Genomic DNA, 27,500 nt, shown 5'->3' with positions numbered 1-27,500 from the left:
ATCCAGTCTTAGCGTTAATACATTGGATATTTTGGTCATTTTAACAAGACAAACCAGAAATGACTAAGGAGAGTGTTTAAGGCTGCATTATTAAAAGCCAATTCTTAGCAGAAAATGCTATCGATCTTCTGCTTTGTAAACAACAACATGGAATATTCATCGCTCCAAGTTTGTGAGTTCTTGTCCCGGAAATACAGTAGCAAGATTTTTTCGGTTTTGGAGTGCGGGTAATAGGCCAGTGCGGGTAATCTGTTGAACGTTTTTTCCCCTTGTGACAAAAATAGACAGCTGCGGGTAATCTGCTGTGCGGGTAATCGTCCGGAAATTACGGTAGTCTATGGACTTGTAACAGTTCACCATTTTATTCAGTACTACTCAAAGATTTAAAAATATTGAAGATCCGTTACCAGGATTCATGCTAAGAAAGAAGTAAAATCGTTCTCTGGTAAAAAGTTTTGAAAAAACTATGAGCTTTCGACAGACTGAACTGCTGCCTTCAACGGATAAAAATGTGTGAAGCCTAAAAGCGAAAGAAATTTAAATATAATGAAAAAATTTGCATAAATTAAAGGATAAAAGCATGTAGTAGAAAGAATGTTAAAAATGCTAAGAAAATTAGTGTTCCTAAGAGAATGTGATATTGTCTTGGGAGCATCTACAAACAAATCCACGGTTGTGCTATGGGTAGCCCCGTCAGCCCTATGCATGGAAGAAATCGAAAAAACAGCAATCAACACGACTACTGTCTCACCGAAATTTTGGAAGCGGTATGTAGACGACAGTTTCTGCATTATTAAGAGTGACGCTGTTGCCTTCTTCCACGATTCATTGAACTCAATCACCATTGAACACGAGTCCAACGGCCAACTACCCTTTCTTGACACCCTCATTTCGCGCGATAACGGAAAACTTTTGGTCGACATCTACCGCAAACCCACGCATACGGATAGATATCTTGACTTCCATTCACACCATGACAGGAAACATAAAATCAGCACCGCTGAGACACTCCTGCATCGAGCTTTGAATCTCGCCAACACACAAGTTGGAAAGACCCGTGAAACTGCTCGTGTTTGCGCCGCTTTACACTCCAATGGCTATCCCAAAAAAAATCGCTGCTGATGTTATAAGAAAGAAAACGAGGCCTCCACCACCTACACCTACTCCAGAAGAGTTGGTTGGTATGTTCTTTAAATGGACTGAGCCAACAAACTGACGCAACTTTGCAGTCCTTCCCTACATCAAAGGCATCACGGGACCTCTCACAAGAATCCTCAAGGAACACGACATTCAAGTCACTAGCAGACCAGTTAAAACTTTACAACAGCATTTCCCTATCCCTAAGTTTCGACCTGCCGAAGACGACCAGTGCAATGTCATCTATAAAATTCCATGCACATCTTGCCCGTGGACCTACATTGGTGAAACTAAAAGATCCTTTACTACTAGGAGAAAGCAACATATGAGGAACTTAAAGCATTGTACTAAAGGCTCATTAATGTCGCAAAACACGCATGGACTTTTAATCATGATATTGACTTTAACAATTCTAAAATCATTGACAAAGTGAACAACCGGAGTAGAAAGACATTGGAGTCATGGCACACGGCAAAAACTGTTGGGGCGGACAATAATTCGTGCCCGCTCCCAAGACAATATCACATTCTCTTAAAGAAACACTAATTTTCTTAGCATTTTTAACATTCTTTCTACTACATGCTTTTATCCTTTAATTTATGCGAATTTTTTTCGTTATATTTAAATTTCTTTCGCTTTTACGCTTCACACATTTTTATCCGTTGAAGGCAGCAGTTCAGTCTGTCGAAAGCTCATAGTTTTTTTAAAACTTTTTTACCAGAGAACGATTTTACTTCTTTCTACTCAAAGATTGATTGGAATTGAGTTGATTTAATGAAATGTTTAGCAACCAAAAGTAGTGTTCCAGTGCTAGATCAATGGACCATTATATAAAGCTCATTTTTATCATTCAATAATTGCTGCCTCGTAACCTTGGCAGCCATTCTAACTATACAATATGAACAATGTGTCTTAAATTGAATGGCTAATTTTGACTGTCGGAAGCCAACAGATTCCCCTACATATAATATAGACTATTCCTTTGAAGTTTTTTTCTTGTTTGGAAGGAAATGGACGGACATGGGTTTCCATGGACATTACTTCTGTTCATTTTTTTCACTAAAACAATACTACAACAGTTTTTATTTCCCAACCTTAATTATTCCGGGTATCACAAAAATTCGTGACTTTCCATGTTTATAGATTGTTCAGAGTGGTATAAGGACGACCCCACACACCTCTAAATAACTTCCTGGTGGAGGAAGTGGAACGCGTCTCACCCAACGTGCTCGAACAAGCGGGCATCGAAAGCTCTTTTTGAGAGCCAGGTTTCACTTCTCCACTTGATAACCACTAATGAAATGTTAATACGTTTACCTACCATTAAAATTACTCTCCGACAGCACCAGCTGAATAACTTCAGGATCAACTGATCCAGAAAACATGCTCTGCAATTCTCTACAAGTCGTGTCACGCCATTTCAAGTCGACGTCCCTTTTTTTGGACATGATCTCTGACAAATTTTTTTCCAGACTAGACACGCTTTGACCTTGATTCCTTCTCTTGGGTATGCTAAGGTGCTGGACCTTTGGGAATTCCACCACAATGTGAGATTGTATGGACAATAGCAAGATTTACGTGAAGTATTAACTGTCTGCCAGACAACTGAACGCACGGGTGTATGCCTATGTCACGTGAGACTATGTTTTGTATCCCGAAAAGCAGTGCGAAAAGCATTGTGGGGGATCAGTAAGAGCAGGAACATGGAATGTGGAACATAGAACATCCCAATATAATAGGGGCGTCAGTAAAACCCGGAAGATGGAAGATGGAAGATGGAACATTTCGGAACATCCCAGAAAATTTCGCAACATGACATAATTTGGATTAGCCTGCCGTGCAGCCGTATCTTTGGAGTAAATTGAACAAACGTGAGCCGCCATATCAGTTGTTTCCATCGTGGGGAGGATGCATGATCGAGGGGAGGAAAGAAACAGTGATTTCCAGCCCAATCATCCATAAAAAGTTGGGTAACTTTGTTAGACAGTGTTATGAGGATTAGAATTACTTTTAGTTTATTTGTCATGCATTTCCACACATTTCTATAATTGTTACAATCTGTAATATTCCAGAAGTGACTCAGCAGTTTCCACAAATAGTACACCTTGTAAGACACTATAAATACGAACAGAACATTCTAGATGCTTAGAGTAAAAGTATAAAAGCAGGCTTCTTATTAAAAGAAAAACCTCTCTTGCCCGAGGGCTTACCCTCGTGGCCGGCTGTGATTGAACTTATGTGAAACTGTGACGAAGCAAAAATCAACTGCGATTTTTTAACTATGGTGGAGCTACAACCTTTGACCTTGCTATCTCCGGAGAGAAGAAAGAGAAGAAGAAACGATAGCTCGAAAGGGAAGAAGACAAAGAGCTCAGAGCTCATTATGAAGTCTTCCATAAGAGTTTGTCTACACAGAAAATCCAGTGAATGGAAAGAATCAAGTGAATCAAGAAAAGTCAAGAATTGTTCTCTACAGTCGGTGGAACTTGGAGTTCGAAGTGGTGGTCAGACAGTAAGCCAGCTCTACGAACTGCTTAACTTAATCTTCTACCTAACTAACTTTAACAGTGTATAACTAATTAAATAATAGTGAGAGAGGGTAACTGATCGTTGTCACACTTTTGTTGCGTGCCTTATATCGTACTCTGGAGCTCTTTTCACTTATGCCTTGTTCGCAAACATCTCTTAGTTATTCCAGCACGTAACAACAGTGGTACACAATTTATGGTAGCGAATGAAGGTCCGTGTCTTCTTTGAAGTAGACGTGAAGAGAGAGAGTTAGTTGCAGCGGATGAAATCGGGGTATTTTGGACACGACCGTGACGCAGAATCTATTATCATAAGTTTTTCCTTTCTTTCAACTCGAAGGAATGCAAACGATTTCCCTTTGTACATAGATTACGTTTTATCCCGTATGAAGGCCAAGGGCAGAGAAAACCTGATATAAAAGTTAAAGGGAGGGGCTGTTAGGAATATGTTCCCCGAATACAACAATCACCTAAGGACGATGAACAAGAAATTGCTATCCTTTATTTCCAATATAAACAATTAAATTATCTAATTTTGTTTAAAAATTTAGAAAGAAATTATGATGTAGTTTATGCTTCATATTGTCTTGTCTAAAATATGCCAACTTAAATTGACGTTAACGGCAATGATGACACCACAGTCATCGTCTGAACCTGAATTCTGCATCCATGTTGTCACCCATAATGGCCCTTTACAGTCATGTGATCAAATTGGCGGGAAAGAAACAGGAGACTCATTGCGGTCATCAAGAAGCTTCCTTACGTACAGTTTCATTTTTTTTTTCAAGTAATTATCATACTTTTTACTAATTTTAGTTTTCCATTTGTTAAAGTATCCTTTTTTTCCAAATAATTATCATAATTTGTCATGTTCCGGAATGTTCCGGGATGATCCGGAATGTTCCATGTTCCTGATTTTACGAGCTCCCCTTCTGCGGCCAAAGAAGATTTTATTGCAATGTTTTCATACAACACACACACAAAATCGATTTTTCAATGTCCTATCACTTCAACGCGTCGGCGGCTGTCGTTAAGCTGAGGTGGAATGTGATACATTCACCTGATAACGCCCTGAATATCCATATCAGATGAATATACACATATTCCGAAGAACAAGTCAATAAGACGCTTATTATCCCCTTGGTGAGGTTTCCCAATAAAAAAAGACGACAGTCTATAGAGATTTCCTCAAATAGTGAATTTTCCATTGTCATGAAAGTACTGGATTTAAGTGCTTTCTCCCTAGAAAACGTATACTTTTAAGGGAGGTATACGTCACGGTCTTCGATTTTGAAAAGTTTAGCCTCAAGTTATCAAAAAGATCGTTTGTAATCCGTTTTAATCTTCTGCATCCTTCACCATCCTGGTCATGCTTGCCTTTATTCTTGTCTCTTTGGTTCTTATCTTCCCGAACAAATTGTTATTTCACTATTTCCCCATAACTTAAATACAATTTTTGTCTCTTTTTGAACCCAAAATATCGTGACCGAGCTCCTTTAATATAGCTCCTTTCGTTCTTTGCACTAAAACGCTTGAATGTTCAGTTCAGTTCAGCTTATTTAGCCACAATACATTACGAAGTACAGCATGAAAAAGAAATAATCACATGGCAAAGGAGCTCAGAAAAAAACATGAGGTTTATTGGACCCTGACCGCCTCGTTACATAAAAGAATACGAAACAGAAAGAGCTTCCATGGATTGATGGACAACCATTAAACATAGCACGATGTTTTCTTTATTTTGCGCTAGTAACAAGAACAAGAAGGCGAAGACATCAGAATCATATTAATAACATGACAAAAGATAGTATTTAATCTTAGATTGAATGCACAGACGAAAACAAGAAATTCTGCAAACGGCCTCAAAATTTGACACTGTTCAAAATGGATCGATCATTGATCATCCAGTTTTAGTGGCGAAAAACGGAGATTTGTTTAAACGATGACGTCAACAGAGGGTACAAAACGTTCGAAACACATTAGAGTGGATAGATCAACTAATACTTCTAAAAAAAAAAACTGTAAAAAGTGGGGAAGAATTTCATGGTTTGTAGCGTTTTAGTTTGGATAGGTAAAAACTATGCGAAAACGCTAGCTAATTGGCCTTTTGCAACAAATGATCACATGGTACAAAATCCGCCATGCTGGAGGGAAAGCTCATTATTATTTCCCCACTGGGACATTAAAACAAAGAGACCTGAACCAGTCAAGCTTGACTTGCCTTTGTTTTCCCAGTGGGGGAATAATAATGAGCTTGCCCTCCAGCATGGCGGATTTTGTACCATGTGATCGTTTGTTGCAAAGGGCCTATTATATAAAGATAGCAAAAAAACACTTTTCGTCGATTTTACGTCACAAACTGCTTTGCATTCCTATTTTCAAAGAAATTTTGCATTGCAAAGCAGTCTGTGACGTAAAATCGAGAATAGACACTTGCTTTTTACACCACGGTGTAGGGCCGTAGGAAAAAAAATATATGACTGAGGCAATGTCCACGGTTAAATTCTCTTGAAATGAAAATGAAAAAAATGACCGAGGCAAGTGCCTCGGTTTGCTTCATACTGGCTACGGTCCTGCGGTAGTAGGTCCAAATTACTGCAGACAAAAAGCGAAATGTTGAGGTAAGAATGGTAAAACATGTTTGGTTTTGGTGAGGAGGTAATATTTTTGACGAAAATTTGTGTTTAGGTGCACTTCAAATTTTCATAAGGCGATAATCATTTCACTAACCCTCGTTGGATATATTTATCTTGTCCAACTTGTGCACGTGGAATAACTGCCATTAGTATAAATACACTGGTGATTATAAAAAATCGCGGGCTCTCATTGGCTCGCTATCTCGGATTATCAGCCGATAATCACCTCGACGGACAAAATGGCTGCCAGTAGTCGTTTTGCCACTGTAAGTGAAGATGATTTCGCGTTGAAATGTTTTTTTTTTTTACTCTTTTTTGAAATAATCACCTGTGTATTTATACTAAAACAATTATTCGCCTCAGGCTCAGTGATTATCGATGAATATTCACCTCGACTTCGTCTCAGTGAATATTTAACAATTATTCCATGAGCGCGCGTTGGATATGAGATGGTAAATAGCCAACGAGGCTATAACCAGTCTCATATCCAACAAGCGCGAATGGAATAATTGTTTTATTAAATTCCTTTAAACTCCAAAAGTTTAGAAAGTACGAAATGCAAGCGAAAAAAGCGAGCAAATCCGATAGAAATCGAAAAAACTTGATGAGAACTGATGCGATGTCGTGTAACACCTTGTGGTCAGACAGACGCAGGCTCGTCACAAAAATATTTCTTACCTTTTAGCGTACTTCTAAACGTCGGAATTTAACCCAGCTGTCCAGAAAAACTTTTTTTTGCTTTCTTCAGAGAGAAATTTCGCTTTCCGGCGAAAAAACTTTTAGCTTGGCAACACTTAGATCAATCATTTACCATATAAGGTCAAACTAAGGTATATGAGCTGATAACCGAGATTGAGTGAACCAATCAGAGCACGAGAATTGCATTATCCGAGGTTGAGAATTTCATAATCACCGATAATCACCGCGCCTTCGGCGAATAATTGTTAAATAATTAATAACTCACCAAAGACCGGATAGCATTTCCGGATAGAAAAAAATGCAGCGCAGGAGTTTGCAGTCTTTATGTTTACATTTACTTGCAAATTCTGCTCAAATTTAGGCTCAATTTACGAAAAAGATAATTTTTTCGTAGCTTTTAGGAGACAGCTTGACAGTGCATCAAGTCCACGACAAAGTTGTAGGAAATTTCGGAAAAAACAATGAAAAATTTTCATTAAGATGCCCTGGTGAGTAAATGGCACAAGTTAGTGCTACTTGGCGGGCGGGATAAAATCTTAGGACAACTTATATAGATATAGCACAAGCATAGTCTTCGTGCACGAAAAGACAGCTTTTCTTCCTTCCCTCATGCTTACTTCACGCTTGTGTACACTGTTCTTGTGGCAAGGGGTGTGAAGTAAGTATGAACTCAAGAAGCAGTCTTGCCCGATCTCCGGGATCGTCACGGGGTTTTCATATGTCCCTTTTACCTCTGTGGACGTCATAGGGGATCTGGGCTTAAGTCTTCTGCAGAAAGTACCAGTGGGTTTGAAGGGATGGTTTAGTTTGTTCTGGCACGTCACCAGAGAAGTTGAAGGGACACAAGACAGGATGAGGTAAGAAAGCGGATCCCCCATAGAGAGGCACCTGATTGCCCAGTTCCAATGACGTAATGAAACTTTACATATGTGCGGTCAACAGATCGCGGGCAAGTGTGGGCATTGAGTCACGCAATGATAGATGTCAAACGTGTTCTTTTGACAAAATTCCTCCGAATTGCAAAGTACCCTCTCAGAAAACAAGAAAATCTTTCTGAAAACTTATTCTACGCAAAAAGTAGGTTCTGGAAGTAATTTTGAGAGTGGAAAACACGTTTCCTACCGAAGGTTTGATCGCGCCAAGTGGAATAATAATATGATAACACAACAACTGAGCCGCTAACCTTATTTGACGCGTTGCCATAAAAACCATCCAGATGTTTTTGCTGGGTTCTAAAGAAGCTCTCCATGTAATTTTTTTTCGCGATTTCGACTTCCCTGTTATTCACCCTCCTGCTTGGACGCTATTTCAGACTCGCTCGCTGCTGGATGCTATTGTGACGAGCAGATTTGGAGCCGACACACAACCTCTTTCTCGATTTTCTCACACTTGGACATGCACAGGCCACCCACGAACACACAGACCACCCAACCATTCAATTAGCAATCAATTATTCATTCAAATGGCAATGATAAAAAGGCAATTGTCTCTTCAACAGTGAGATCAAATCATGAGCTAGGCACAGTATGCCTTTTATTATTAATTTCTCCAACTATTCCCTCCTTCCACCTCAACCCAATCATCAATTCTCTACTGATAACTCATCTTTTAACGTTTTTCTCAAGAGTGGAATTACAAGAGAAATTTTTCTCTCCAGATTTAGTAGTCTCTGGTCCATCATCTTAATGTTTTCGTTCAAAGATTTCAAATCAGTCAATTCAGTCTCCGGAGCATGCGCAATGTGTGTGGCCACTTCCGCTGAGTTCGCGGGTTTCACAACTGTCACAAGTTGCGTCTCTGCCGTGGGTTCGAGTTCCAATAAAAATTCCTCATTATACTGCTGATTAGGAGAAAAAAAAGCGTTAAATAATTGACCACACTTAATTAAACACACCAAGGTAAAACACTGAAGCATTCAGTGCAATACAGCTCTTTTCTGCCGCCCAAGTCTTAACCTATCAATTTCGATTTTACATTCCAACCGAACGGCTCCACCAGCATTCGGGGGCTTGTGGGCACTTACCAGAGGCGATAAACGCAGGAGGTTTTCTTTATATCTAAGGTTCCAAGCTGCTATGTGCAAACGGTTAGAGGTAGATTTTCTGGCCTTGGTCTCACACTTACATCAATTCTTAAATAAGACTATCGAAGTTTATAGGGTCTGAAGCAGTAGCGAGAAAACGCAATTTCCATTTATGTGGCCGGGATTATATTGCTAGATTTCATATGTTATCAGATGTTGGTTTTCCCTGGCTCCAGAGGTTTTTTCTTCAGCCGCAAGAAAGACGCGAAGCGGCGAGAAAGAGAAAAACCTGTGGAAAGAGAAAAACCTCTGGGACCAATGGCAACTTAGAAATCACGCGTCCCTAAGGCATTGCCAATCAAAACAACCAATCATTGCGTGTTTGTAAAAATATCAACCAATCCGAGCCTGAGGGTCAGATCCTGACCCTGGCGTCTGCAAGAAAGTGAAATTCAAGCCGGTCTAAGGTAACCAGAGGTTTTTCACTTTCTCGCCGGACTCGTCTTCGCCATTTCGCAGCTCTCTCGCGAATCAAGAAAAAACTCTGGGACCAGGGTAATGTTGGTTGAGTTTGTTGTCTCTGCTCCGAGAGGTTTTTCGTCAGGAACCCCGGTTGTCATCTCTCGTTAAAAAACAATGTTCGATTTGATGGTCTATAGTCTAATGTGATTTGATTTGATTCAGTACAGTGTCACAAATTTAATTGCAAAGCACTGGTGCTCTGTTAGATCAATTCTTGAGGCTTCGTTGCAAGGTTTACATTAATTTGAGGTCCACTGCACATTGTGTGGAAATCATGCCTTTCGTTCAGACCTGCCCAAATGGATATCCCAATTGTATGCGATTTGTGATTGTGAACAATCGCTGTAAGTTCTTACCTTATACTAAACAAGCAAAGTATTGATCGCTGACTGCTGCTCACCTTTTCCAACCTTCCGATTTGATATGAAAACAACATGTTTGCCAGAAAGTCTTCTCTGAACACTGGAAAGTCTTTTAGGATGGACGACAGATCTGACCAATCAATATAGTGAATAAGGGTGTGTGTCTGCACTAGCAGGCTTGCTGTTGCTCTGGCCAACTTCTTGGTTGACTTGTATTCACAAAATACAGTATCACCTCTTCCTGAAAAAAAAAGGACAATGGAGAGCCACTATATTTATAATGGCAATGAAGGTTAACAAGGTCATTTTTATATTACTTGTAATAATCAAAGCTGAGGTAGTGCAGGCTACGGAGCTAAGGTAGCAAATGCTTAGAATTAAAGGAACCCCATTTCTGGACATAAGTGTAAAGATTGGTATCAAATATCAAAATGTTATAGTTATAGATTTGTGTAATTTAATATCTCGGGAGACCGAAGGTTAAGAATAGGCCAATTTGCATAATATAATTTTGAACTTGACTGCAAATCTTTTGGAAATAAAAAGCTAACATTATTTGTTTATTTCTCATCAAAGATGTGAATTCTTTTCTTTTCGTTCCCCACCCTCGCAGTGGAGTTTGCATTTTACTATATGGAATTGGGCATATTGTGAAAGAGGCATTTGACTGAGTCGAGATGAATTGATGTACCGCAACGAACTATCCTGACAATTGATTGTAAAATTAAAATTAATGTGACCGAAATGTTGAACAAGCTATTAATAGAACTGAATGATGAGAAATTGGAAGTAAACGCAGGGGCACCCAACGAATCTGTTCCTCACATTATCTGTTCCCCAGAGGAATCTTGCTGGCTGGCAAAAATACAGGTGTTTCGATGAGCTAGCTGGGAAATTTTGTTATTGATAGAGGTTTTTCCTGGGAATTACTGACTTTTTCTAGCATTTCAACCCGAGCTAGCTGTAGAAACTCTGAAGACTGAGGACGACTAAAAAAAAAAGAAAAAGAGAACCCCATCCCTCTCCCAGAGAGTAGTCACAAACATACGACGGCTGGTCAGAGTGATTGCGCTTGCGGAAAAAAAACCTGTTTTGTCCCGGTTTTGTCGCTTTTGTTCGGTCGTTTTGGATAGAGGGATTTGAAAGCGCGCGGAATTCCTGGTTGGGAAATAAATTTGATCAGCTGGCTGGGAAACCAACCAATTTTATCTAGCTGGCAGGGAAATTTCTTGCGTGTCTTGCTGGGAAAAAGAAACAGATAATGTTTTCCCAGCAACACTGAAAAACACCTGAAAATGCCTAAGATTTATTTTCATTAACTGGGGTATAATAATACATTTTACAACAAATTGGTCGTTGGGTGCCCCTGTATACGTACTGTATCGTTAGATTTGGAACCACAAACGAACGAAGTAAATGCTCAAAAAAACCTTAAATATTCGCAGAGTTTGTGAGAATGGTCGTATGCAATTTCCAGGAAACAGCAGGATTTTGCGTTGACCAATTGTAATGTTAATGGTTTTGAGCGCTCCCACAACACCGCCAGAACTATCCCTTTTCGTGTGGGACGTTTTACTTCAACTCGCAAACAGATAACTTTGTAACTTGGAGTGTTTTGAGCAAGCAACGCGGAGCCTAATTTGAAAGACACGAAGGCAAAAGGAAACTTTCCTTACCAATAGCAAGGACGGTTTGTCCGTCAGCAATCACGTGAACGATTCCTTTAAGAATGAAGAAGACTTTATCCACCTCATCGCCCTGTTTGATGATATACTGACGTGGTAGAAAATGCTGCACTCTTAATTTGTTGGCAAGCGACCGCTTGCAGCTAGGAACAGCAGCACGAAAAGCAGAGTTATGTTTGAGCAATTCACCATGAATGTGAAGACAGATGTCAGTCTGAAGTGTGCTTGGAAACATCTTCAAAACCTGCAAATTTCTGGTTTTAGACGTATTGCCTGTGTAACAAAGGAAGGTTACTAGGGCACAGGGGTAAACGTTGTCTTGCCGGCTTAACATATTAAATCAGTTACCTCGTCCTTTAATAGACCTTATTCACGATGGCCGCCATGTTGGATTTGCTATTATCATGTAAATTAGCTGCACACTTCTGAGGGGGCAAACAACACAAGTTCGAGAGGTTTTAACGAACATCTTAGCCACACAGACGATTTTTTTCACGTTCATTGAATGTTTTTCACTTAAGTAGTAAAATAGAATGATTACACAAGTTACCGGTACTTCGATGTTTGTTTTTAGTGAAAAATGAGGAGATAACGAAGTAGAAAGTCAAAATGTCAAAGGCAATCAAAGATATAAAATTATCATAAATGGGACTTAATTCTACATAAAATGTACTTTTAGAAATGTTATTTCAATATTTCGACGAGCCGATTTTCCGCAATTTGCCTTTTTTCCAATGTTTGCCCCCTAGCATAACACATGGCTAATTTGCATGACAATTTGAAAACCAACAAGGCGGCTATCGTGAATGGGGCCTATTCTAAAATCAGAATTTTAAGACGTATTAGTTTTCTGCGAAGCTCTACTCTAGAATCGATTTATTTCCTAACCGTTCTGTCAAGTGTGCTTTATGGTGTCAGTCTTGTGGTGGCCTCTGGTTCTCACCGCTTTAAGGACCTTGTAGCTATCCATACTAGAACAACTCGATTAATTCACAAACACCAAGACGAAGATGTTCTCTCAATCGCATATTAAAGCGGCCTTCACTGAATTATTTTTATAACTTTTGTCTCTAAACTGCTACCCACAGGGCTTTCTACCATCTAGATTTAAAATAAATTCGTTAGTTAGTTGAGAACATACAATATTACAAGGGTACTGTAGCTTGAACAGGGTTATTTGATTAACCTTTTAAATCAATTTCTCTCGTGTAATATAGTAAGTATGAGATTTGAGTTAAAATTGTTCGATCTTTTTAATCAAATTTTCTTGTAATTTACCATTCTCATCACCAGAGCCTCGGATCGACCCCAGGCTCTGGGAAACTCCATGTAGGAGAACATGTGCCGTAGGGTTCTTATAGCCAAAATTTGGCTATTTGAATCTTACGGCGCCTGCTCACTCCTCGTGCTAACATGAATGCACCAATTAGAGACGCTTTTGATTGTTCTTCACGAAAACCAATGAGAAGACACTTTGTTTCAGGGTTCCCCAGAGCTCTTCTCTCCCTCAGTCAAGAGAAGAGCTCTGGGGTCGAGATTGGTAATTTACATGCTTTTGTATTAGGTTTAAGTTGCTTTATTTTAAGGGCGTATTGACGTGTTTTTTGGGGTGCGTTTCTAAGGATGTAATGGTCAAGCAATTTGAGAGAATTTGGCATTATTTTGGTCAGTTCCAACTTTTGTAAACCAGTGACCCTCACTATGACGTCATCATGCCAAGCCCATGGTCACGTGACCAATAAACGAAACTCTAAATTTGTCTACGTGCTACACAATTTGGGTATTTAATCGGTGGTTTGATAATTTGTATTCGTTTTGCATCCAGCCAAGTATGGTTTTCTTTTTATTTTGAAAAATGTTCTTTTTAAAGAGGTAAACGATAGTGAAATACCCATAACATTTTCAAAAAAGGTGATTTGAAAAAATCGATGCTTAGCTATATTCTGTATTGGGAGTGAAACGTGCCATATAAGAAAAAATATATCAATTTAAAGATCGCCGGAAATTTAGCTTTTTCCTCAAACCGGAAGTCAGTTCCTGTACGCATGCGCAGTTGATCTGAGAACGAGCACGATTATAATTGAAACAATTAGGAGATTGTTATCAAATTTTGCAGGTCGGTAAGTGGGTTTTCTGGTCAGCTCACGATATGATGACGTCAGTCACCGGAAGTAACATCTCACTTCCTTAGCAACGCGCAAAAATCCGTCTGTGGGCCCTTAAACAGTAGGTCCACATCAGCTGTATAGTTGCCCCTTTTGCCTGACCTGCTTGACTAAGTAAAGATGATGACGATGATGTCAAAGAGACAAGCGCCCGTTTTACAATTAAAAAAAAAAAAGTACTGAGTGGGTTCGACTTCCGGGTGGTTAGGACGCTTGCCTTTCAATCGGGAGATCCTGGGTTCAACACCCATTCTGACCACTCGTTAAATTTGATCCTGTTATTCCCTGGTGCAACTTCTCGGTTGCTCTTGCAAATAGCCAATTGGTTTGCCTCCGGCGTAGTTGGGATTCCTAACAGTTGTTGTTCTATCCTATAATTTCGCTGATTGTGTTTCATTGGACCTGGAAAGGCCCTATAAAATCGGCTATTCTCGCTTCTGCAACGTAACCATACTTTGATTAGATAAAATTAACTAAACGTCACATACTGTTTGGAGATCGTCTGCTTTCATAACGACAGCCTCGCGGAGAACATGATCTTCCATGATTTTTTTAAGCTCCTTCGGTATTTTGTAGAATTCAACGAATTCCCGAATGGTATGAAGATCCTCGTGTTGTCTTGTACTTTGCAAATAAAGCCGCTGTAGGATCACCGTCAAGTTACCAAATATTGACGCGTACATCAAAGCTACACAATTGAAAAAAGAAGACATTTCTCATTGGTTGATATTCAGAGAAAAAACTGAGGAGCTGCAAGATCAGATCCTGCTGTAGGCACAAATTTTGTACCCCTTTATCTATGGGTAGTGTGGCGATACAAGCGGTCCCTGAGTTACTCTGTCATAGGACAAGTGCCCCGGAAAGAGGTTTTCCAAAGCACTTTGTCAACCGCGTTGGGTGTCCAGTACAATGAGGGAATATTTGCTGACGTCACTGTTTGCATTTTGTTTCATTAACGTAAGAGTTTGCTGACAAAAGGAATTATGCTATTAATTTACAAATTGACTTCAAAAGGTGAATGAACTTTGTTAAACTCAGTTACATATCCGATTTCAAGCCTTTAAGCTTTGACAATGAGCCAGTTGTTAGTCATCAAAAACTGATAAATTCTTGGGTGGCAAAAGCGTTAATAATCGAACACATTCTTTGTAAAATGTTGAATTTTACGGCAAAGCATTATTGTTCAGAGATTATCTGGTATATATGGCTCAAATTTTCAGAGACGACGGCTGCGAGAACGCAACAGAACTATATTTTTGATGAGCAAAAAGAAAGGCTCCTCTGGCCCAGCACGTGCGTTTATGTCAACCATTGCGAAATTGAGTTTATGTACAAATACAAATACAAATACAAATACAAATACAAATACAAATACAAATACAAATACAAATACAAATACAAATACAAATACAAATACAAATACAAATACAAATACAAATACAAATACAAATACAAATACAAATACAAATACAAATACAAATACAATACAATACAAATACAAATACAATACAAATACAAATACAAATACAATGTTCTTGATTTTGAGAGGGTAATACATGATTAACCCAGTAAAGAGTTTTCTAACACATGGCCCTCCGTAATACAAAGGTCAGACCACAACACCGGGAACACTGTCCCCTACTCTTTTCGAATAGTGTGTGGGGTCTTTAACGTCCCACAGAGTTAATGAACAAGGGTTGTGAGACGGGACCTCCGGCTTATCGTCCTTATCCGAGAAGACTAGAGAGTCTAACCATTTGCAGATGTAATTACAAAGGCAGCACCTGGCAGCAGTGGAGGACGCGAGCTCCTGGTGACGACCTTTTTATAGTTTTCCACCTGGCGTTGATAGAAGTTTTATTCCTAGCATTTTGATACACACTTTCTACACCAAAAGTCTTGGAATAACCTCAAAATTATTACAGAGACGGGAAATAATACGTTTAGATTATGTTCTCTTAGCTGCCGCCATCCTCAGGTCCTTGCTTAAGCTTAAATCTGGTTCATATGCGCGCGGCGTATCGTGACACAAATGTGTATTCTACTAATGAATGTCTTTTACATCTGCGCCGCATGTGTAAACACTGGTTTGAATGCCAATGTAACTTACCTCCCGCGATCATCACAAAAACGGCAAAAACTTTCTCATTATTGGTACCCGGAGCGATATTTCCAAAGCCGACCGTCGTCAAACTACTTAGAGTAAAATACAAGGAAGAGATATATCTTGTAGAAAGGCTTGGTCCGCTGGTTGGATGCGATTGGTTGATCGGTTTGTCCATTTCGTCTGCAAGCGATTCCAGCCAGCCACTGCTATTACGTGCCTCAGCCCGGCCGATTGCGTGCCACACGCAAGCCAGCCAATGAGCAGTCAGTGTAAATAGACAAATGAGCAGGAAAATGGCTGCAAATCCATATTCGGAATAACGATCGATTTTACGCGTCACTCGGACCAAACGCAACAGGCGCGCGGTTTTCAATAACCCCATCAGAGTAGTGGCCTGACGAAAAAACAGTGCATGGACTAGTTAACACGATAAAGACTTGATTATTTGTGCGTACAAAGTCGTTTCAAATCACACTCATTCAACTTGACGGCGGGCCGGAGATAAAAAAAATTACAAGAAAAATTGAACTGATTTCGTGGTTAACGAGAATTCCGATGTTTTGTTTTATCCTAATATGATAAGGAATTATTTAGAATGACTCCCCACCTCCCCCCTCAGTAGATGGAGGATTACTCTTTCCTTCTATAGGGCTCATCATATTGGCGAGAAAAAAATTGTGACCTTTGCCAGGATAAAATCTAAAAAAAGAAACTTTCCAAAGCAGAAATAGGTTAAATTAATTAAGGAACCCGCATAAGCTCCTCACCAGAAGAGTTTGGTGTCGTTGTATATGCTCCGTCGAACCGATATGTCCAGAAAGTTCAGTAACAGACCATTTCCGAGTTCATGTCTGCCTCTTCTTCAAAGGGAGTCTTAGTACCACGTTTTTGTGATGGTAATTAGTTCTACTTTACATAAGAATGACAACTAATTTTCATGAGAAAAACTTCGCATTTAGACTCGCTTTGAAGTGGAGGCAGACATTAACTCGGAAATGGCTATTTCAATAAGCGTCACAAAGTGTTGCAATGCTCTTCTCCCAAACTTCAACACCACTCGTGTCTCGGAATACAAACAATTAAATTCACAAAGTGACCCCCAAATGCTACTCTTTAAGTAAAGATTAACTGCTGCATTTACCCAAAGCTAAAAATACCGCTAACCTTTACCCTTACCTTAAGAAGATGCAACTCGTCTTCCTATTTTTTATAATCTTCGCTACTCACCCCTTCGAGTTCCGGATCAACCATGAATTCAAAAGGAATGGCCGCTACGAAATCCACCACAAACCAAGATTTAACGTAAAGAACTGCTATCTTCTTTGGGTCACTGATTATCTCATCCCTATTTTTAACAAGAATCGCACTCCGAAAGTTAATAGGAATATCGATTATGAAAAACAAATCGATGATCAGATTGGCGATGGCGATTGGAGAGAGGGACGTCCATGACCCAAATCGACTGGTGTTCATTTCAGTCTTTCTTGGGACCACAAAGGCAACGTCAAATGGGACCTCGATGGCTGTATAAATGACAAAAGCAAGAATGAACCAATCCCAAGTGGCCTTGAAGGTGGAATCGTGATGGATCAAGCAACGTTGATTAATGTAAGGCGAGTAAGTTGATGTCTGTGACGTTGAAGACATATTCTGAAAAGCAAGGAAAAGCTCCCTATCAGATTTCGCGTTGAAGTCTGACGTTTGATTGACTTACCCCGTGTCCGGTGACGTCACGTAAAATTCCCTGCGGAATTCAGTCCTTTTGCAGGATTATTAAAACTCACTCGATGTAAAATCGCACTATTCTAGAGTCTTTCCTAATCATTTTAACATGTCATCAAAGCAAGATTGCAAGGTCTACCTGATTCAGTAGTGGTCAGGTCACCGAAATTATTGAAAAACTAAAAAAATAAAAATTCTGGATTAATCACAATTTCGCTGCTACCATTTTACTCAAGACTCTGCGTCCTCTGGCCAAACTTTTCGACGTTGAAAAAACGTGCTTGAATCCGGCATTTTCCAATCGATAAATGAAGCTTTTAACCTGTTTCAATCGGAATAGCGAATTGGATTCAAAATCTGAGCGTAAAAATGGCATTAACTTTAGTTTAGGCAAGGTGCAAAAATTTATAGCTTGATTAAATATGACCGTTGCCGCTAAAACAAAATTCAAGTTTTAAGAACTCACTCTGAGAATGCTTCTAAAAAGTGCGCTTACAAAACTAGAATGTTCTGATTTAAGTTACAAAATAACACAGGTATTAAGGTGTTGACGTACCTTGCATAGCCGTTTTTCTCTTTTAAAAGTGAAGAAGACGTTGTTTAAATTATACTTGCGCAAAAAAGGAAGAACTACTCAGCCGTTTAACCCTCGCGATCAAGGCGCGGTCGTAAGTTCATTGCACGCGTGAGCTTAGTGCGCGCGCGGAGGTGTCTGAATGACCCAATGAAGAGATAAAGGAGCGGAATAAAAGACATTGGGCCAGGCGTGAAAACTTTGTTGTTAATTTATGCTGTCGTGATCTCTCGTTTAATCAACACAACAGGAATGGGTCGTAGTGCGGGAGAGCGAATTTTCACGGTCAACTTATCAGATGGCCTCATGTCAATGATCTCTGGAAGTCACCTCGAGACGAGGCTGTAATTTAAAAGGGCTACAACAGCAGAAGTTTGACTTTTCTTTTATTTTAAAGTTTGATGCATTTTACTTTCCAAAAGCTTCATGGTGTACACGATTCCATACACAGTGGATTCTTCAATGTGTACAAAGTCACTCCTTGAAATTAAAATAATCCAACAACATTTTCCTATTTACATAAGCATCTCTTAAGTGAAAGAACATTTTCTGATCGAGAAAAAATACAAGCTAAGAATAAATATCGGCGATTTTTTTGTGGCCTTAAGGAGCATTGTTTGAATGTGTAGCTAACGGTTTGTGACGATGAAGCTATTAGTTCTTAATAGCTTTTCAACTGCTGTTTCCTTATCATGCATTTCTTGCGGCGTTTCTTGTGTCAAGATATTCAAGAAAATATCAACTTCTCGGTTACCTTTTCTGATTATCTCAGAACTCTTTATGAAATAGAAATGAAAATTTATCGTTAAATCTGATCGCCAAGTGATGAAACGATAGAGTATTTTGTCGATTGCATGCGCAAAAATGAATATACGAACCTTCGAGAACTTTTTACAATGTAGTGATGATATTAACGTAATGATCATGTTAGTCAATAAACAATACGGAGGAAAATCGAAATTCTCCAACTGGGTTTAAAAATGAGATGCTACAAACTTTCTTTTCTGAAATGGATTGCACTTCGTTAGAAAGTGTGTGAGTTAATTAAATCAAATACAAAAAGTCATTTTTATCCATATCCAAAGCGACACTTCAGTAATAAGCCAAATTATGGTAAAATAATATACTATATATATAATGTTGTGGCATTCTTGTTTTTAAATAATTGTGTCTCGAAGCTCTGGAGCTGAACGACCCTTTGGACGTAAATAATGCAAAATTGTCTCAAAGTTTCCCGTTAATCGCTCCTCCATGGCTGATAGTCTTGTTTCCAATTGGGCCAGTCGTTTTTCTATGAATACAAATTCTGTGGCATGCGAACAGTTGACTTGAGCTACAGAAGCCACTGTGGGATTGGCAGGGTTGACTGAAGCAGTCTGGACGTTAATTCTCGGCTCCATGCCTCCTCCATTCTTCCCTGAACGTAAATCTGCTTCCGAAGAATTTGGAACCTGAGGAATTTTGCCATTCACAAATAATGTTGGGGATCCTGACCTCTCAAGCCTGTCCATAGTAAACCGAGAGGAAAACGTCGATCTTGCATTTGATAATCGCGGGGAGGGAAACTGGGCGTCATTTGGGAATAAGAAAACTTCTTCTCCCTAAAATGTAAGCAGAAAAAGGAAATGTTAACCGCGTGTTTCTTGTTCGAACGGATTGGCTACTCAAACTCAAACAATTCTGGTCAAAACTGTTGGGACAATTCCCGCTTTTCCCCCTCCCCCATTAAAATGTTGATTTTTCACGGTCTCCGAAATCAAGATCCGTTCATCGATCGCTCGCATGTTTCAACATTGTCTTGGGGGGAGGGGAAGGGGGAGGGGGGAGGGGGAGTGGCGCGAAAAAGGCAGCGAAAGGAGAACAAGCGTTACTCAATCAATCAATCCACTTTATTTAAAACACGGTAAATGGCTCAGCAAGCTGGTTTTCAGACATGCCGTGTAAGAATTACAAAATACAAATGCTAAAAAATTACAAGATATAAACGTTAAAACGACTAATGAACTAGGTATAACTTAGCGCTAAATATCATTTTATGTCAAAGAAATTTAAACAATAGTGATAGTAACAAACACAATTCACTATTTAACAAATAGATTCCATGTTGCCGTGCGTCTGTTCAGTAATAGATCACAGATGACGTCAAAATGTGGTAAGAACAAAAAAGTGGCACACGAGGCGATAGCAGAGTGTGTGACTGATGTTCTTCCCGTCAATTTGCAAAGAAAATGCAACAATTTGAAGGAATTTGGAGGAGTATTTATCATCCTCGAAGTGTGTTGATGTGAAGGAGTTGTAGAGTTAGTCCTTCAAAATGCGCTGTCTGGTCGGTCAGTGCAATCGAATGGAAAGCTTCCTAGGTTTAATTTCCAGGGCCTGAAGATGACGTCATCAGCAGAATTCTGCATATATATGACTTAATAAAAGGGTCGAGTAATCTAGCCCAATCTAAACTCGAACCAAGATTCTCTCTCTTTTTCTTCCTTGCTGTACTAAAGCGAGTTGTCAACCGATCGAGGATTGTAATGTCGGCGGGGAGAGAATTGAGCGCATGTCAAACTTTTGTACTAAAGCGAGTTGTCAACCGATCGAGGATTGTAATGTCGGCGGGGAAAGAATTGAGCGCATCTCAAACCTTTCTCGCTTAACTACCCAAACTCACCTCAGCCTCGGTCCCAAGATTGTACGCAAGTTCCAGATGAGAAATAAATTCCTCTCTGAAAGAGGGATAAGCTCTAAGCACACCAATCAACTCGTTCCAAGCCACTGAATGAATCTCGCCGTGTGTTTGAACCCGGAGACTGGAGTTAGCTTGTGGTAAGTTCGTGCTTTGAACAGTGCTGTAATCACAGCTAATGATATCACCCTTGCCTGACGATTGAAAAGGAATAGAAATAAAATCCCTTGACACAAGAATCTTTAAGGCCTACTACGAGTCTATTTCGATTCTTTGAATTATTTGAGTAATCATAAGCCTTTTTTCAAGCAAAGGGGTCGTTGTATGATGGCCTTGTCTTGCTACAAAATACAGAAGATGCTGACATGCCTTCTATTGTTATTTCGCATACGTTCTGCGCATCTCGAGATACTTGGGTTTCCTATGGGTGGCGCTTACTAACACGGGAATATTTTTACGCGGTTTAAAACTATGCGGAGAAAGCAGAATTTAGCAAGTCCCCTTGGTAAAAAGGAAATTGGGGGTAACCACGCATATTTCAGAGATAATCTAGCTTCAATTTGGAAAAGAACAGCAAACATCTCTTTGAATTTTAAGGCTTTTTACAAATATTGTTGTTTAATTATCTTTGACAAATGCGTGGTTACTCCTGATTTTCTTTTTTGGATTTCAGTAACACTTGTTCGGATCTGCTTTTCCCGCATATTCATAAATCGCGCAAAAATGCCTTTGAACTATTTTGATTGGTAGGCACTGTCCTCAGTCAGACTTATTTACTTATTTATTAGGAGAAGAAAAGTGAAAATTTGGTAAAACTTTGCCTGGAAATCAGCCTTCCTGGCGTCAAGTGAAAAAAGAATGATATCAAATACATGGTTTGCAAGTGACACATGACATAATCTCCCTCTTGCTTTCTAGGCTCAAATGACAGCTTTTCAGAAGTACTGGATATTTTTAAAGACACATGCTGCCATTGCAAATGGTTAGACTCTCTAGTCTTCTCGGATACGGACGATAAACCGTAGGCCTCGTCTGACAACCCTTCAAAGTTCATAACGTAAAAGAATCCACACACTACTTGCAGAGAGTAGGGCATGGAGTTCCCGGTGTTGTGGTTTGTCTTCTGTGGTGTGTCATGGTCGGGAGGTCAAAATACTCATAGATACTAGCTACAACAAGCTACTCTAAAATCCGAGGGTAAGTAAAGACATGATGATGATGTAAAAGCCATTGCCTTGTCAGGCACATGCCTGCAGGTCTGGGGTAACACGAGAATGAGGCACATGATCAAAGCGCAAGGGAAGTGTAAGAGAGAATTTCCGTGCAGCTTCCTGCACGAATTTCTGTCCTTCTTCTTTTAACAAATTCCTATACTCAAATCCTTGAACACTCACCTAATGTTAGCATGGTATCGTCATATTTCACAACATCAATGTTTCCCTTGGCTATGAAGTAAAGCCGTTTTACCTCGTCTCCTTGCTTGATAATGAAATGTCCTGGCAGATAATGTCGGATTTTAAACCTTAGCGCCAAAGCACGGAGGCAGCCTTCTGAAGCGGATTTAAAAACTTTACACTCTTCGAATAAATTTCTGTGCAGATGAAGGCAAACGTCGGCTTGAAGCGACTCGGGAAAACGTTTGAGGACCTAAACAGATGAAAGATTGTCAGACTTAGTTATGTCACACAGCATTGTGTAGACCATTGAGAGCTGAATAGTAAACTTTCAGGTATTGCAGCGCCTCAATTATCCCACGAGCGCGGGTTGGATGTGATAGTAAATAGCTACCAAGGCCCGTAGCACCTTGTTGGTGGTAACCAGTCTCGCATCCAACAAGCACGAATGGAATAATTGTTTTATTAAACTATCATTAAATTCTGAACGGTATGTGAGTTTTCCAAGTTTTCAGTTTTGCAACACTTGACGAAATCAGTTTCCATTTCCGAGGTCGAAAATATAATAATAGCTGCTAACACCGATTTGGCAAACTTTTCGTCCTTTTGCGTTCTGTAAAATACACCTGCCGCAAAAGAAATTTATACTCAAAGACTTTCGTGAACACCACAACTAGAGTAGTGACAAATATAAACCACAAGACATAAAGGCCCGGCAAAACGCACTCAGCATTTCAACCTAACATGTCGCAACAATACGTAAATGAGACCTGATTCCTTGCAGTTATCGGGGCAATAGAGCGGTTTTCAAATGAGTGTCGTAAAACCAAAACAAAGGTAATTACTTTGGCCAATCAAAAAGGGTGGAGACAATCCGGTAAACCAATCAAAACTCGAAGTAATTACACGTAGCCGACACAAAGCGCGGGAAAATGTGCACGCGCGAGCCACGATTGGTTTTGATTTCACTTCTGATTGGTTGAAAAAATGGCGCGAAAACTTTGAACCAATCACTGAGTGAAGTAATCACAAACAAAAGTAATTCACTGATTACTTTCGACACTCAATTGAAAACCGCTCTATAAGCAATTGTCTCATATAAACACCAGAAACATTGGTGTGCCATCAAAGAGTTCGAAAGCATGGCAACCATGACTTCTGCGATGCCGGTGCAACTGAGCTATGAAGCCCATTCAGTTAATAATTAGACCAGGTCAATTTGCTTAGCTCATGTGGTCCCGTGAAAGGACTTGATGAAATAAGAGTATGGATTCAAGAGAGGATGATGGGACAGAACACGTCACCATGTTGGGCCACTTCCAATGATAAAATTTCGATCTAAATTTAGCCCGTCGTCATGATGCACGGCTATTTTAAGGACGACATCTGATGGGTTATCATTGACTGCGCGACCATGGGCGCGAGACCAAAATGACTTTCACAGCATGGCGCGAAGCTTAAAATAGATTGAAAACAAGTATCATGGGGCATGGGAATGAATTCTCTTCCCTCGTGTGTGGGTTATAGATATCTACAAGAGACAATTGCATAAATTGTCCAGGTAAGTGAGAAGATCGCTTCTCCCTTACGTCTATAATCGGCGCTTCATATACATAAATTTATTTCATCGAGTCCTTCACAGGAACACATAAGCCGAACAAATTGACCCAGCTCAGATTGTGGAACATTGCACCGACATCGCAGAGGTCAAGGGTTGGAATACCGTTGAAGCCTTCTGAAGAGCCCCTGCCTTGGAACATATTTGAAAACTCCGATCACTCAAGGCAGAGAAGAAAACAAAAGTTTGAAGAATTACAGAGCGCACTTGATATTAGCGTGGCCGATATAAAGGCAAAAATGGTTGCTTTGCGACCACAACATGAAATAACAAAAACGAAGGTAGCAAAGTCGTAACAAAAATTTGTTCGCCTCGTTAAAGGCCTTCTGGATTTTTTAGGAAGGACTGCAGTTTTTGACTCCCGTGCTCAACGCGTCTACGTCGAAGCATCACAGGAGCCTGGAGCACAGAAACATCGACAAACGCGCAAAACGTTGCAAGATGCTGCGCGCGTTTGGTCAGTTCCTTCACAACACCAACGATGTTATGCAAAGTTGTGTTAAAATGCTGCCTTCGTTTGGCCAGACCTTACCACTTTACCGGGCCAAATCATTTTATTTTTTATATTGGTACAATTTTATGGAGAACCGTTCTACAACCCACGTGATACAACTCACCGCGTCAATATCAACTCCCTTGGTGTAGGCCCATTCGTGTCTGAAATATTCATCCAGTTCTTCTTTGGTTGTCTTTGGTATTTTGTAAAAGCGAACAAAGTCTTCGATCACTTTAAGGTCGCGGTGAAAACGCGATGTTCGCGAGTATAGCCGCTGAATGATGGCGGTTAAGTTTCCAAATATTGAAGCATACATCAGTGCTGAAAAAAAAAACAGAGACTGTCACGTCGGAAACCTAGTCAGCGGTCGTTGTAATGCGTATGCGCGCAAAGTTTCCATGTTCCCGAGCTAACTAGGACCACAAAGTTATTGAGTCATTGATACAAATCCAATTGTTTACAAGGTACATCTTTACTAGTAAAAAAATGCAACGCGTTTAGCAATCCGAATCTGTTTCCAGATATCGTCCACAAATAATTGCAAAAAGCGCCGCAGTGAATAAATCAATTATAAATTAAGGTGGCTGCTTGCAAAGACCCCTTAGAAGCTGTGATAATTTCCAGTTTATAAATGAAAAACAGATTTACTACGCAACTCACCTCCAATTATCATCACACAAACTGAAAATATCTTTTCTGCATCCGTATTTGGAGAAACATTTCCAAAACCCACACTGGTAAGACTGCTTAAGGTAAAATATAACGCCGTTATATATCGAGTTGTGAGACTGGGAGACTGCGTCGAGTTGGTTGCTGGGTCGTGTTGGTTCAACTGTCTGGATAGTTCATTTATCCAACTAAATTTATTTTCGCGTTCTTCGTAACCAATCCCGTGCCATATACATGCCAGCCAATGAGCAATGAGAGTAAAAAGACAAGTCAACAGTACCACAACAGCTGTTCCGTATTCTGAGTAACGATCAAGTTTGCGAGCCACCCTTACCAAACGTAGAAGTCGCGCAGCTTTCAAAAGTCCAAAGAGGGTGGTTGCCTGCGGAAAAAAAGTAATAAAAAGGTAATTTGAAAAAACTTTTCTTTGACTGTTTTGAATAGCGGACGATGTACCTTCATGGCCTTCAAAGCGAAATGTGTCATAGACTGCAAAACAGTCGTTTTCTTCCCTTTTCGGAAGGTGCGCAGCGCCGTAAGCGTGATCATCGCGTGTGAAGCGCGCGAGCCTCACACTCGCTCCAGACCTTTCATTCAAATATTGACCGCGTCGCCCGCGTTTCCAAAAATACGACTGTTTTGTTGTCTAAATGTGTCACTAAAGTTCAGTTCAAGTTACATGCAACCACAGCTACAACTTACAATCAAAAATATGGATTTTGTGTATATTCGAATTGGATTATTTTAAGATAATCATTTGAGAAAAATACAGACGAAATAAGTTTAGCACAACGTTTCGCTGTCTCCATGACATCGTTTCCAAGTGACTGAAATAAATTAGATTATTAAATTTTTCAATCTCGGATATTGCATTTCTAGCTTCTGATTGGCTCACTCAATCTCGGTTATTAGCTCATATACTGTAATAACCTTATATGGAGACTGATTGCGTCGGTCGTTTTGAAAAAAGAAAACCGAGACAACATCCTGTCGTTCTGTAAGTAAAACACTTCAGAATTTTGAAACAAAAATTCCATTGGCGCTTATTAAGTGGTTATAGCCAACTCGGCGCTACACGCCTCTTGGCAATTTACCACCTCATATGCAACGTGCGCTCAAGGAATAATTGTTCGGTAACTAATAAATACCAGTGCAGGGTGATAGGTATAAATTAACATATGCAGGGTTGTACTTAACACGTAAGCATGTTAATTATGTTCAAGTCAATAGTTTGCGCGGATAGAGTCTGAGTGTTCGTTCAGGCTTGGTTTCTTCAATTTTATGAACAACATGCATCTCCGGGCATTAATTAAACAGTCTAACTTTCCGTTGCATTTCTTGAGGACGGAAAAGTTACTGGTGAGGTCATCTATAGTCTTTAACTCCTTGGTCCTAAGCTTCCCGATTGCAAAAAAAACTCGACGTATAAATTAGTCTCTCTAAGGTTTGTTAGTCATTTGAAAATGATATCATGGAGACATCGAAACGTTGCATTAAACATATTTCGCTTTTCTTTATGTTTAAATATTGCGTATCTTCTCCTCAAAATTCTTGAGTAAAAAAAAAACTGGAAAGGTCCCTTTACGGTCCCTTTGCCAAAAAAAAAAAAAAAAACTCACCGAGTCAAGTCTTTCAACCTCGTTCAGGACCATAAACTCGAATGGTATTGCTGCCACAAAGTCGACAACAAACCAAGTCTTCAGATAATGTAGCGCTATTTGTCTTGGATTACTTATGACTTCGTCAGTGGTTATATTGACAAAGGTTGTTCTAAAATTGATCAATATGTCCATAATAAACATGAGGTCGACCAAAAGGTTGAAGACAAGAAGCGCATTAACTTTTAGGAATTTGGGGTTTTCTTCAGCAGGTTGAAGAGGGATCAAGAAGGCCACAGAGTAAGGAATCTCGATCGCTGTGAAAATAACCAACGCAAGAATCAGCCAATCCCACACTGCTTTGAAAAGAGAATCATGACGAATCGTGCAGGGATACACAGTCTCTGCCCGCGTGTTGGAGGTGGAACTAAGCGACATGACCTGTAAACAAACAAATTGGTGAGCTGCAGGTATTGTTTTGACAGATCTAATTGTCTAATTTACTTTTTATATTTCACTCCATCACACACGGATAATGTACAAACATCCACTTAGGCAATCTCTTTTTTTTTTCTCCGTTTAGCGTTGCCCGACTGACTCAAACTTTTGGCATTTTCCAAAAAAAAATAATAATAATAATAGGTAACGACGTTTTTAAGCCATTTTTATGTCGCATAGGAGTTCCGGTGGTTGATTCTTTTTCCCACGCTGTCTTAATTTTGCAACAACATCCACCAACTTTTCCGCCATATTGATTTTGGGTTCACCGTCTTCTTGTTTTCCTGACTCCACAGCTATGATGCCGGGGTTCCAGGCCTCCGATTCCGAAAATGCTAATGATTTTTTTTAGGTTTTTTTTTTTTATCCGATCGACCGACCGACCCAAAA

The 27,500-nt window shown here is 39.8% G+C and overlaps 3 protein-coding genes across 7 annotated transcripts in view; all 3 read right to left on the bottom strand.

Moving 5' to 3' along the window:
- LOC137999499 (NEDD4-binding protein 2-like) overlaps nucleotides 1–2,744 on the bottom strand; it is a 38,841-nt gene extending 36,097 nt beyond the window's left edge. Inside the window, exon 1 of one of the 2 annotated variants that reach the window (XM_068845274.1) lies at nucleotides 2,459–2,744. In XM_068845274.1, coding sequence (XP_068701375.1) covers nucleotides 2,459–2,585 — 127 coding nt within the window. In that variant the 5' untranslated portion in view covers nucleotides 2,586–2,744. The remainder of the gene's footprint in view (nucleotides 1–2,458) is intronic. The other variant, XM_068845275.1, reaches the window with a different exon arrangement.
- Nucleotides 2,745–8,582: 5,838 nt separating this feature from the next.
- On the bottom strand, nucleotides 8,583–17,511 carry LOC138000914 (potassium voltage-gated channel subfamily H member 6-like). Its single transcript, XM_068847582.1, has 7 exons — nucleotides 17,092–17,511; nucleotides 15,868–16,258; nucleotides 14,246–14,445; nucleotides 13,617–13,650; nucleotides 11,584–11,865; nucleotides 9,946–10,148; nucleotides 8,583–8,840 (listed from the first exon to the last, which is right to left on the bottom strand). Exons 1-7 carry the CDS (start codon nucleotides 17,509–17,511, stop codon nucleotides 8,583–8,585), a joined length of 1,788 nt encoding a protein of 595 aa, XP_068703683.1.
- A 1,018-nt stretch (nucleotides 17,512–18,529) lies between these two features.
- The window catches only part of LOC137999498 (potassium voltage-gated channel subfamily H member 6-like), a 23,179-nt gene continuing 14,208 nt past the window's right edge, over nucleotides 18,530–27,500 (bottom strand). For all 4 annotated transcript variants that reach the window (XM_068845272.1, XM_068845270.1, XM_068845271.1 and 1 more), the window contains exons 2-7: nucleotides 26,634–27,053; nucleotides 25,006–25,396; nucleotides 24,467–24,666; nucleotides 22,232–22,484; nucleotides 20,823–21,031; nucleotides 18,530–19,761 (exon numbers count right to left, since the gene is read on the bottom strand). In XM_068845272.1, coding sequence (XP_068701373.1) covers nucleotides 19,318–19,761; nucleotides 20,823–21,031; nucleotides 22,232–22,484; nucleotides 24,467–24,666; nucleotides 25,006–25,396; nucleotides 26,634–27,053 — 1,917 coding nt within the window. In that variant the 3' untranslated portion in view covers nucleotides 18,530–19,317. The remainder of the gene's footprint in view (nucleotides 19,762–20,822; nucleotides 21,032–22,231; nucleotides 22,485–24,466; nucleotides 24,667–25,005; nucleotides 25,397–26,633; nucleotides 27,054–27,500) is intronic.

The sequence above is a fragment of the Montipora foliosa genome, chromosome 4 (genome assembly GCF_036669935.1).
Source record: "Montipora foliosa isolate CH-2021 chromosome 4, ASM3666993v2, whole genome shotgun sequence".
Lineage (NCBI taxonomy): Eukaryota > Metazoa > Cnidaria > Anthozoa > Scleractinia > Acroporidae > Montipora > Montipora foliosa.
This window is presented reverse-complemented; position numbering and strand designations above follow the sequence as displayed.

Coding starts and splice junctions, on each gene's coding strand:
- LOC138000914 (XM_068847582.1), bottom strand. CDS start 17,511: ATGTCTTCAACGTCACAGACATCAACTTACTCGCCTTACATTAATCAA. Junction 16,259..17,091: donor TTGATCCGGAACTCGAAGGG/GTGAGTAGCGAA, acceptor TTTTTTCGTCAG/GCCACTACTCTGATGGGGTT. Junction 10,149..11,583: donor ACAAACCGTCCTTGCTATTG/GTAAGGAAAGTT, acceptor TTTTTTTTTCAG/GAAGAGGTGATACTGTATTT.